Source organism: Thamnophis elegans, chromosome 2, assembly GCF_009769535.1.
Source record: "Thamnophis elegans isolate rThaEle1 chromosome 2, rThaEle1.pri, whole genome shotgun sequence".
Taxonomy (NCBI): domain Eukaryota; kingdom Metazoa; phylum Chordata; class Lepidosauria; order Squamata; family Colubridae; genus Thamnophis; species Thamnophis elegans.
Genome location: NC_045542.1, coordinates 51,610,977 through 51,623,482, shown reverse-complemented (window position 1 = coordinate 51,623,482; position 12,506 = coordinate 51,610,977). Strand labels below are relative to the sequence as shown.

The following is a 12,506-nucleotide window of genomic DNA, read 5'->3' as shown; positions in this document are numbered from 1 at the left end:
GCCTTGCTAAACGCTTTGTGGAGCCCTAGAGCTACTTTCAGAAGCTCTTTGGTGTAGTAGTTAAAGTCACTGGGTTAGATACTGGGAGACCATTGTTCTAGATCTTCCTTCAGCACAAAGACAACTGGGTGACATTCGGCCAGTTGTTCTTTCTCAGTCTTAGGAGAGAGGCAGTCGTAATCCACTTCTAAAATTCTGCCATGAACACTGCATGGATTTGTCCAGGAAGCCATCAGGGTTCAAGGTTGATTTGAAGGAACGTACATCCTAAAAACTAATTTAGTCTTCTTGGGGCTACCCTTTGAGCTTTTGTTATAAGCAGAAAAAAGGACACGGGTACAAGATCAGCTAGAAGATTACACTGGAGCAATTTAAAATTATATGAGAATTGAATATCTAACCAAAAGAAGCAATGGATTGACAGACTGTTAGCCCTTCCAGGTGGTCCATACAAGAAGACTGACTGATTACTAGCTCTATTTTTCTTGTAAGTTTGCATTAACAGAATCTTCCACGGAATGAAATGAAAATATTCCTTTTTCTTTCACTTTTACTCTCCTGAAAACTAGGGGAAAATTCCCTTCTGTAACATTGTCAGCATCTCTCCTTCTTTGGATTCTATTGTCTAGACTGTAGTTTTTCCTCCTTTCCCCCCAAAATCATTCCCACATACTATTACATAGGTCAGAGAAGACAGCCTTCCGTAATCTGGTACCTTCCACTTATATAGAGAATATAAATCTTATCAAATCAGCAAAATAAATTGCTTTGAGAGAGAGAGAGACAGACAGTTGGTGTGATGGATAAATACACTAGTTAAGGAGCAGGGGAACCTTCTAATCCTGCATTAAACAGTGACTTTGAACCACTCGCTATCTCTCAACCTGGGAAGAAGATACAGTGCTGGGAAACCACTTCCAAAACGTTGCCAAGAAAATGGCATAAACTTTCCATATAGTCATCACAAATCAGAGTAAATGTAAAGGACCACCACAATAACAAGAAAGCCAATTGCACCTGCTTGGAAAAGGCAGATCTGTGCTACAAATCAAGGGATGCTGTGGCTAAGACGCTGAGCTTGTCGATCAGAAAGGTCAGCAGTTCAGTGGTTCGAATCCCTACTGCTGCGTAACGGAGTGAAATCCCGTTACTTGTCCCAGCTTATGCTAACCTAGCAGTTCGAAAGTATGTAAAAATGCAAGTAGAAAAATAGGAACCACCTTTGGTGGGAAGGTAACAGCAATCTGTGCCCCTTCACTGTTTAGTCATGATGGCCACATGACCACAGAGACGTCTTCGGACAACACTGGCTCTTCAGCTTTGAAATGGAGATGAGCACTGCCCCCTAGACTAGTACTAGTAATGACTAGTACATATTGTATTTTCCAGAAGAGGGGGAGGGAATGGTCACACGTGGGTTGTTGTCAAAGCCTGATTGGTCCAAGACTGAGAGAAAACGCTTAAATACTGGTGCCTTCCATTCCTATCCCAGTTTCCTCTCAGTCTTTTCTGGTCCAAGAACTGTTGAGAATTACTGGTAGGATTACTTTATTCAATTTGGTCTTATTTGGTTTAATTGGGCATTTAAAAGATTTCTAAATTACTAAATTCAGCAGCTGCGGCCCCAAGGGACAGTTTACTGCCCCGGGCGGTGGGGGAGGGCCCAGTGGGGCATGCTGCCTCCCCCCCGCAGGCCCAGAGTCTCAGCCCGTCCCCGGGTGCGGGGGTGCCAGATCTCCTTTCAGCTGCTGGAGAGGCTGCCTTCTCCTTTAAATAGCCAGGAGAGGCAAGAGAATCGGCTCGGACTGCTACGAGCATTCCTGGGGGAGGGGGAGCGTGCCTGAGAGCCGCGTGGCCTCCCCCGTCCTTGCCTGCCTCAGCACGGCCTTTCAGCAGGCCATCGGAGCCGCAGATCGAAAATGAAAGTTCCGGCGGCCATGTTGGCTCTGTCGCCACGTGTGCGAGGACCGGGCCTCGACCCAGGTCCATTGGCTGGTGCGGTCTCTTCCTTGGCATGGCAGGCAGCGGAGAAAGCAGGCCCAGGTCCCGGTGGGGCCTACAGTGGCTTGGAATCCTCCATTCCTTCCGGCTGGACGCGTAAGTGGGGAAATGGAGGGGGGGCTTGGAGTTTCCCCAGGGCCAGGTGGCAGACCTGGCGGCAGGTGAGAAAGCCCTTGCAGGGGGAGGGGGAGGGTGTTCCCCCCCCCATGTCTTCCTCTGCCCTGAAGTCCTTCTCGTGGGAGGAGGTCAGGGGCTGCATTGTGCAGGAACAGTATTGTGGCTCGGAGGTTTCACATTGCAATTAACATAAGGTCTAAATAGCTTGAAATAGACCTATACTGGTCTCCCTTTATTATAAGACTAGCTGATGAGAGCTAAATGGATTGTAATAGACTATACGAGTCTCCCTTATTTGTTTATCAGCTCAAATACAAATATATATATAGATATATATATACATACATATATGTACAAACGCACTTCACAACTGTGCTTAATTCAATGCCAGTAAGGGATGACTAGCAGATGAGAACTTAAGGGCTTGCAATATTAGTCTTCCTTTTGCTACTGGTGCCCGGGGCTTCTACCCGGGCCTACTCTGGGTTGGCTCTGCCTTCCTCCTTCAGAGGTTAGCCATTTGGGAACTGTTGTCCTGTGGGGCCCAACAGAGGGCCGTGCACATTTCTGGGGACTTGCATCAGGCCTACATGTATGAGCCTTTGACCTTATCCCAGGGTCTGGGGTTGGTCCCGCCTCAGGCCTTTTTCCCCCCAAATCACTCCTAGGGGTTGGTTTTCCTGCCCTGGGGGTCCCAGGCAGGTTTCCCCTTCCTTCCAAGTAGAGTGGGGTTCCTCTCTCCCTCCCCCACTCAGGGGGTCCAGGGGGTGGTGGTGAGTCGAGGGTCTTAACCCGTGTGCAGGTAGGCTCTCCCGGGGCCTGGTTTTGCCTATGGTGGTACGGAGGATTAGATGGTTCTCCGCCCCTTCTAGACATGGAGGTCTGGGCCGCGCCCATCGTTGGGCTATGTTCCCCCCTACTTGATCCGCGGTCAATGATGAAATTGGAAATTTGCTAGGAAAATAAAGTGGACTAAAAGTTATTGAATAAATAAATAAATAAGTTAATAATAATAATGATAATTAAAAAAAAAAAACATTCTATTGAGGCCAGGGGTTCTTCCTGGCCTGCTTAGATCTGTAGCATTCCCTTTTGGAGATTGAGTTCCAAGATGCCAGGTGGTGAGTTTCTGTTGCAGGCTAATCCGATCTTTGTTATGTAGAGTAGACCGGCTCAGGCGTTTTAATCGCAGCTGTGGCCCTGGATGGGCCCATCTCTGGGCGTCTTGGCTCAGACTGTTTGCTGTGCCTGGGGCAGGCTCGGTGCATGGCCAGCTGGTGGGGGGGACCTTGATGCCTCCACCCACTGATCCTGGCAGGACTACGTTCTGCCACGGCCATGGTCTGGAAAGAGATCTCGACTCCTCCCTTGGCACGGAGGCGCTGACCACAGTGGACGCATTCCTCCGACCTGTCTGGGGGCCTGGGCCATTGGCTCTAGAGTAACTGGGCCCTTGCCTGGGCGATCCAGTTGCAGTCCGTCACCTCTAGTGGCTGCCCTGGTTTCATCGGGCGCGCTGAGCTTCTAAGATGTCCTCCCGTTGCCGCTGCGGGGGTCGCCCTCTGCGGACTCAACTCCCGGTAGTTTCGTCAGGCCTCGGTCAGTGACTGGGGCAGCGCCGGGAGCGCTTTCACGTCCCAGGGAGCCTCGCCGCCTGGGTCTCTTCTGACTCGGGGCAGCCCGCCCTTCCTCCCTGGGGCGACTGGGGCTCGCTCAAGTTTGCGTCCAGGATGCTGACCACTTCGGTCACGTCGTCCGGGCTTCGTTGCCGGCGTCACTGACTGAGGACCGGCTCGGCCCGCTGTCTCTGGATGACCATGCCTTCGAGAGGCCTGACCCCTTGGGGGGGGGCTCTTCCCGGTCCGAGGATGGAGACACGGGACAGTTCGCCCACTTGTGACAGCTGAGCCGGATCTAAATCTTCTTTGTCATGTGCCAGCATGGATTTCCGATTCTGTCAGTAATCTTGCGTTTTTCTCTTCCATTTGTAGGCAGTTCTCCAGCTCATCCCTCAGGAGCGCCTACGGCTCCCTCCTCTGGTCCAGACGGTCCAGCCACAAGGGGGGGGGCAGCACCCCTTACGCTCGGGGGGGGGGGCTTGACCTCGGGTCGTCCCATTGGAGGCCATCAGCCGCTAGGCGTGTTCTCAGAGCGGCCGGCATTGGACGCTTGGGCACGGGCCTCTGCTTGCCTCGCTCCCGCGTTGGTTCTCTCCACCCCGCCGGCTCTTTGGGGGATCCCTCCGTCCGGGAGCCAGGGGGGGGGCTGCTACCCGGTGGTTCAGGCCATTGCCCTTCTCTTCGGCCTTCAGGGAGTGCAGATGACTCCTCCGGATGACCAGGGCCTGGAGCGCCTCTCGCATCTGTCTGCGGTTCGGACGGGTGGCCGGAAGGCTTAGCGGGCCCTCTCGCTTCTGCACCGCTCTAGTGCACAGGCGGGGAGAGCGTTCTCCCCCCTTTCGGTCCTTCGGGGTTTCAGACAGGAGGCCCCTGGCCTGGTGGCTCTTCGGGGGGCTTATCTTCGTTCCTCGGCTCTGGCCGGCCATCGCGGGTCCCTGAGGTTCCCCCCTGGGGCTTTTCCCTTGGTCTGGTCTCCGTTCTCCGGATTTCACTAAGGCCTGGCGGCCCGGGCGACTTGTCCGCGCCCCATCCTGGGGGCTCTGATTCCTTGGCGGGCTAGCCTGTTCAGGTCTTCGGTTATTTAGCGCCTGTTCTAGGAGCCCGGAGCCCCGTCCTGTTCCTCGGCTGGCTTCTCCGGCGTCCACCTCTTCCCTTTCCGCTTGCCTGGTGTCGGTCATAGGCTCCATGTCAGGGGAGGGGGTGAGTCTGTCCAGGAGCTCCACCTCGGCCTATGCCCGCTGGCGTAGGGCCTTAGGGATGTTGTTCGGTTTCAACCTCCCTCTATCAGATCGGGCGAGATGTTTCTTGAGCAGGGATAGTCCCGCCCGCCGGACCCTTGGACTCTCCTGGGGAGCCTCGTCCTGGTTAGGGGGCTCCCGGTTCGCTCTCGGCAGGTGGTCGCTTTCGGGGCTTACCCTTCGTCACTGGAATGGCACTAGTGCTGTCCCGCTGGGCTCTGCGCTTCCCTTGGGTCCCGTAGCTGGGCATCGCGTGACCTCCCGTTGGCACGGGGACCGCTCAGGCCCTCATCTGTCAGGGGGGGGGGTCTTCTCCAGCCCTCGACCGGAATGCTCGGGACTGGACGTCTGGGCGGTGGGGCCCCAGAGTCGAGAATCTCCCCAGGCTCTCCTGTCTCCGGGCGGCTCGGCAGCGTCGGGCGGCCCTGACCAGGGGAGCGGGCCTACTCCCTCAGTCGTCGGTTCTTCCTTTTTTGGCAGATCTGTCGACAGTTCGACACTCCCTTGCTCGCCGCGTGTTCTATTCCTCCCTGGGGTTTCACCCATTTCCTATCCTGATCTGTGGAGGGCGCAAGTGCCCTCGAAAGGAGGTGACCTGCGGTCTCGGTATGGGGCCTCCCGTCCCCCTGGTTCCAGGTCTCCCCGGAGGGGGGTGGCATGGGGACCCTGATCGTGGGGGTGGGCCATTAGGACCTAGGGGCCTTGGTTCGCGGACCTCATCCCATCGGCGGCCGCCTCGCACTTTATGCGGACCGGTGGGACGACATCACGTCGGACGCCTGGGTCAGAGCCACGGTTCGTTACGGGCTCAGGTTAGAATTTCTCTCCACCCCTCCAAACCTCTTCCGGTCGTTCCCTCCGTCCCGGAGTCGGGAGTGCCGCTACCTGATGGGTCAGGCGATCGCCCACCTCCTCGAAATCCAGGCGGTGGAGGCGGTTCCCGAAGGGGAACGGGGCCTGGGCCACTACTCAAATCTCTTCATGGTCCCGAAGAGTACGGGGGGCTGGAGAGCAATTCTAGACCTCAAGCGCCTGAACAGGTTCCTGGTCTACAGGCGATTCAAAATGTCATCTCTCAAATCTATCCTCCAGGGTATCAGGAAAGGCGATTTCCTGGCCTCCATGGACCTCACGGAGGCCTATCTTCACATTCCCATCCTGCCCGCTCATCGCCAGTTCTTGAGGTTCTCTCACGGGTCCCGCCATTACCAGTTCAGGGCTCTCCCCTTTGGCCTGGCCTCGGCCCCGAGGACCTTTACAAAGGTCCTGGCTGCTCTGGCAGCTCATCTGCGATTGGTGCCGGTTCGGCTCCAATGTTATTTAGACGATGTCTTACTTCAGGCGGGATCCCTGTCTCAGGCGGTCTCTTTCACAGTTGTTAGGCAAGATGGTCTCCTGCATAGGGATTGTTCTGTGGCCCAGGCTTCATCTCCGGCCCTTTCAGTGGGAACTCATCCCCTTTCAGAGGGGACGAATGAGCAACTCCCTTTGGGCTCTCCGCATCCCGGCAGGAGTCCGTGCCTCCCTGGCGTGGTGGCTTTCCCCGGCCATCCAGCGGGGGTGTTGTTTCTGGGAGCCGGACAGGGTGACCGTCACCACGGATGCAAGTCTGTTCGGGTGGAGGGCCCTGGTGGGCTCTCGGATGGCGCAGGGCAGATGGACGGCCACGGACCTCCGCCACAACATCACTTGGCTGGAGCTGAAGGCTGCGCGACTGGCCCTGCGTCACTTCCGCTCCTCGGTGGAAGGGCGCCACGTTCTCCTCCTGACAGACAATGTGGCCACCAAGGCACACATCAATCGTCAGGGAGGGACCCACTCGAGAGCTCTCTGGCTGGAGGCTCTGCGGTTGGGGTCATGGGCGGAGAAACATCTGCAGTCTCTGGCGGCGGAGCACATCTCGGGGCTCTCCAACGTCCAGGCGGACTGGCTCAGTCGAGCGACTCTGGACAATGGCGAGTGGCAGCTCCACCCGTCGCTGTTCCGGAAGATCTGTCGACGGTTTAGGGCCCCTCAGGTGGACCTGTTTGCATCGCCCGAGAATTCCCAGCTTCCGAGATTCTTCACCCGTTTCCAGTCCAGTTCGGCAGAGGGCACAGATGCCCTCAGGAGCCAGTGGCCCCCGGGCCTTCTCTATGCCTTTCCCCCCATTCCACTCATCCCAGGGACCGTCAGGAAGGTGGTGGCAGAAGGAGCCCTGGTCATTCTGGTGGCCCTGTTTTGGCCCAGGAGACCCTGGTTCGCGGACCTGGTGCAGCTGTCGGTGGCTCCCCCGTGGAGGATTCCGCAGGGGGAAGTGGTCCTACGACAGGGGGCCCTGGTTCACCCGGAGCCTCAGTGGCTCCAGCTGACTGCGTGGCTCTTGAATGGCGGCTTCTGAAGGGGGCTCATCTGTCTTCCGGGGTCATCCGCACCATCGAGGCGGCCCGTCGCCCCTCGACGACCCGTATTTATAACTCCACCTGGGCGGCCTTCGTCCGCTGGTGCTCTCCCAGGGTTATTCCTCCCGATAGGGCCACCATTCCCAACGTCTTGGATTTCCTTCAGAAAGGTCTGGAGGACGGGCTGTCGCAGAGCACCTTATGTCGCCAAGTGGCTGCTCTGTCCTCGGTCTTGGGGGGGGCGGGGTCTTCCTCCCTTTCCCAGTCTCCCCTGGTCAAGCTCTTCCTCAAAGGGGCGGCGAATCTTAGGCCTCCCCCCGTTCATAGATTCCCCACGTGGGATCTTCCCCTAGTCCTCAAGGCTTTAATGGGCGCTCCGTTTGAGCCCCTCCGTTCTGTGCACTTGCTCTTCTTGTCACTGAAGGTGGTTTTCCTGGTGGCTATCACTTCTGCCCGGCGTATATCTGAGCTGGGCGCCCTGTCTTCCAAGGACGACCTTTGTCATTTTCACCAGGACAGGGTAGTCCTTCGCCTTGACCCAGCATTCGTCCCGAAAGTAAATACCCCCTTTCACAGGGCCCAGGAGATCGTCCTGCCCGACTTCTGCCCGGGTCCGTCCAATGATAGGGAGCGTCTTTGGCATCGGCTGGATGTCCACCGCGCCCTGCGGATCTACCTCCGACGGACCAGGGATTTCCGCAAGTCGGAGGCCTTGTTCGTCTCCTTCCAACCTGGGGCGCTGGGTTCGAGGGTTCTCTTCGGCTACCATCGGCCGTTGGCTGCGTCAGGCCATCTCAGAGGCCTACGTGGCCTCAGGGCGACCAGTTCCGTCAGGCATCACGGCTCACTCCACCAGGAGCGCAGCAACCACGGCAGCATGGGCCACAAGGGCCCCGTTTGAAGACACCTGCCGTGCGGCTACCTGGGCTTCTCCAACCTCTTTCATCCGGCACTATCGTCTGGATGCTTTCGCGTCTGCGGACGCATCCTTCGGTCGTAGGGTTCTATAGGGGGTGGCGGCTGAGGCTCCCCTTGGGCCCTAGTGTTCTGTTTTCCCTCCCTGGGACTCTAGCTTGGGTATGTCCCACGTGTGACCATTCCCTCCTCTCACTCTGGAAAAAGGACGTTGGTCTTACCTGAACGTCTATTTTCTGAGGGGAGGAGGGAATGGTCACAACCCGCCCTGATTTCTGTCGTTTGGGGCCAAGGGGAGGGCCCGGGGGGTTCCCGGGGTTTGTTGTGTTGTTGTTTTCTTGTCTTTCAGTTGTACCGTTCATGTTCGAGAATCTGGGCTAACAGTGGACAGGCACCAGTATTTATAGATTTCCTCTCAGTCTTGGACCAATCAGGCTGTGATAAAACCCACGTGTGACCATTCCCTCCTCCCCTCAGAAAATAGACGTTCAGGTAAGACCAACGTCCTTTTGCTTTAGTGCCCCGCTTATTGATCACTGAGAAGGTTTCCTCACAGCTCAGCCTCCATCTTGGTGCCACCCAACTGCTGAAGCAGGCTGAAGCTGGATCAAGGTGATCCAAGAGAAACATATTGCTATCTATGGAAAGTGGAAAAAATACTCACACGTTAACCTTCTGGAGTACATGAGGAGTAGCCATCAGAAGTTCCAAATTGGACCACTAAAGGACTGCCACCTTCTATTTAATTGGAGGACACTGAATAGTTATACTGTGGCTGCCTGTTGGGCTGATATTTCATCAGTGCAGCCTGTTTCTGGGTTTGTTTTGTTTCACTCATGGGAATCTTATGGAAGATTACCATGTCTACTAAGAGGTCAAGATTCCCATCAGCACCCAAATCAAATGGCTTCTCGGGACCTGGCTGGGAGGAGGAAAAAAGGAAAGCTAGACAATGAAGGTGGGTGGAGAGAAGCTATTTGCAAGGGGAAAGGGTTGGGTTCCAGCCAAGATGTTTATCACTTTGCCAATAATTTCACCTTTTCCTTATTGGAAAGAGATGCAAAGATTTTGGAGCTCTTATGGCAGAAGCCTTTTAAGGTGAATTGGTAAGTGGAAAGATGGCAGTGGAGATGGAAGATGACTAGCAGAGAATGTGCTCTTGTGGGCAGAGACAATTTCCACTCCTGCTGTGCAAGTGGGGAATTTAAATGGGCGGGGGGGTGGAGGAAGGTTGCATACAGAAGAACTAAATGTTCCCCATTACTTTCTAGGCAGGCAGCAATGCTACTTGAGTCATCCTTGAGGACAACCATTTTTACAGGCACATGTTTCACTCCTCTCTCAATATTTTTTGTATGTAGATGAGCCCTTTCATTCTGAAATTATCGAAATGGATATGGTTCAGCAGATAAGCACTTAAGCTTGATGGTTTTTATTCAGGTTTTGGGCTGATAGTTATCTTCTCAGGGCTATGTAGTTCAGGAAGATAGAATACATTTATAAATCATATGTTCTAGAATCCGAATGTGTGGCATAAGTGCTATTGCTTTATTCAACTGAATGGAACTTGTTTTGGAGGGAATGCGCAAAGCATCTGCTTGTAGCCCATTGATCCCTCATTCATTCATTCTAAATCCAAATAAAATTGTGATTGGTTTACATCAAAATGCCTTGCATTTTATATCATTTTTGCTACAACCCACTTTTGTCCATATCTTCCTTTATCTGCATAGCCCTGGGCCACATGGTCTTTCTGCCTCATTTTACCCTATGTAAAATGGGGATAACAGTCACCTACCTTAGAGAGCAATTCCAGACCTGGAATGCCAGTTGTGAGCTGTCTGTTCATGTCATGAATAGCTAAGTATGTACTGCATTTATTAATGCCTGAAGGGGGAGATTTTAAAGTGGGCTTCTCCAGTCTCACTCTGCTGTCACTGAAAATAGATGCAAATGCTATTTTTAAAAAAATCCTGGGTTGTTCTACAGGCGCGATTAACAAATTCATATTGGTGTCCATTGCTATTATTTTTCCTGTTACATTGTCTTTACTAAGCAGGATGCATTATACATGAGGTTTGTGAAACTTTCAAAAGGAATATTTATCTAGAAAAATAAAATGTTGCTTGAAAACACACAGCAGAGTAGCTAAGTGAGCAGTTCTTCAAGCTAATTCTTTCTCCATCCTGTCTATTTTGTGTTTGTCTGTCTGTCTGTCTCTCTCTCTCTCTCTCTCTCTCTGGAACTGGAGCAGATTCAGCAAAGGAAGCCCCAGCTTCTTGAAAACAATGATGGGTCGAAGGATTCAGATAGCTCTGCAGGCCGGCGAGGCAGCTTAAACAGGAAGCACGAAAGGTGGAAGAATCACCTGGATAATCCTGGCATGCTGGTTGCCAAAGTGGTGAGGGCCGTCACAGTGAAGCATGAACCAAGCCTCAAGCTGCCAGTCTACTTGGATACTTCCAGTCGAAGGAACCGGACGCAGCTTAGAAGGGATGCCCAACTGGCCATGTTCCAGCACGGAGACACCGGCAGTGTGGAAGGGGCCCCACAGCCTACCGAGAACAACTTCACTCCCAAGTGTGAAATCACAGGCAAAGATGCACTGTCTGCATTAGCCAGAGCTAGCAGTAAGCAGTGCCAGCAGGAGATTGCCAATGTGGTGTGCCTGCACCAAGCTGGAAACCTGATGCCACGGTCAGTACCCCGGCAGTGCCAGCTCTCAGGTGAGAATGGAAGAACCTTGGGAAATTGTCCCCCATGAACTGAGGGATACTGTTGAGAGAGTGAGATCCTTGAATCAGGGATGATCCTCCTTTGCATGTGCACAGTTTAGGAGTGCAGTTGCCTCTTGGCTTAGGCCCATTTGCCGACACCTGAAGTCATTTCTCTGCCAACCCACCGTCCTGTCCCAGCCTTGCTTCACATTCACCTCCTCCTGCCCAGTCCTTCCCTTGGAGGCAGATCTCTTGCGTTCAGAACATCTGCTGTGCCACAGAGCTGTGGCCACCAACATAATAACCTGTGACAGACACCTTGATTAAAGGAGGCACAGACAGTCCAATTAAGTCTGTTCTGTTGACTAAATGAATCTTACTTGTAATGAGGTTCACTGATATTTCTTCAGCATCTGAGAGGTTGCCAACTAGCCAAGTGGAGAGAAAAGGAATAAGGGGTAGTCTGGATGTCACAAGATTTTTAATCAGGAAAGCTTCTCTTTCTGAGGCAGCCCTCAATTTATAGCCATTCATTTAGTGACTATTCAAAGTTAAAACAGCACTGAAAAAAGTGACAGTTTTTTACACGTAGAACCATTGCAGCATTCCCATGGTCACACGATCAAAATTCGGACACTTGGTAACTGGTTCGTATTTATGATGGTTGTAGTGTCCCATGGTCATGTGATCACCTTTTGCAACCTTCTGACAAGCAAAGTCAATGGGAAATCCAGATTCACTCAACAACTGTGTCAGTAACAACTGTAGTGACACACTTAAGAACTGTGATTAAAAAAAGGTCATAAAATGGGGAAAACTCACTTCACTCACCTTGCTTAACAACAGAAATATTGGGCTCATTTGTGGTCATAAGTCGAGGACTCCCTCTGGCGGTATGTGAGGAAAAGCAGTGATGCGATGGCTTATGACAGGATTACATGCTTTCACATAAACACAAACACACACTTGCTGCTTTTTCTGCCACCTCATCTATCATGCTTCTGGAAAAAGGGACAGACAGACCCTAAGGAATTACTTGCAGAGGAATTTGAAATTAGGTTGAAGATTTTCCAGCTCTACTACGAACAGTTCAGATATCAGTAATCCTCAAGATGTGTAGCAGCAGAGATGAATCTGAAGGGTGAGAGATGGGAGTTCTTAAACCCAGAAATCTCTGCCCTACTTTGAACAGAATAAGAATACTCTACTTTACACCACACTACACTCAGGGGTGGGATTGAAAAAAATTAGCAACCAGTTCTCTGCCTGGTTGCCAGGGGGCGTGGCCTATTTGGCCCCTTAAAGATTGGGGGGGTGGCATTTTCGCCCTCCCCAGGGTTCAGAGGCTTTTCTCAAGCCTCCAGGAGGATGAAAATGGCCTCCCCATTGGGCCCATTTTTCGCCCTCCCAGAGCCTCGGGGGGGGGGGGGGCTGTGCTTACCTGGCATGACGAATAGGACATGTGGAAATTCCTGAGAAGGGAGGGGCCTGCAGGTCCTTGCAACAACCAGTTTGACG

General features: G+C 53.2%; 1 protein-coding gene across 1 annotated transcript in view; it reads left to right on the top strand.

Annotated features, from left to right (window-relative positions):
• XYLT2 (xylosyltransferase 2) overlaps positions 1-12,506 on the top strand; it is a 62,976-nt gene that overhangs the window by 26,655 nt on the left and 23,815 nt on the right. Inside the window, exon 2 of the mRNA XM_032211232.1 lies at positions 10,526-10,997. Within this exon, the coding sequence (XP_032067123.1) occupies positions 10,526-10,997 (472 nt within the window). The remainder of the gene's footprint in view (positions 1-10,525; positions 10,998-12,506) is intronic.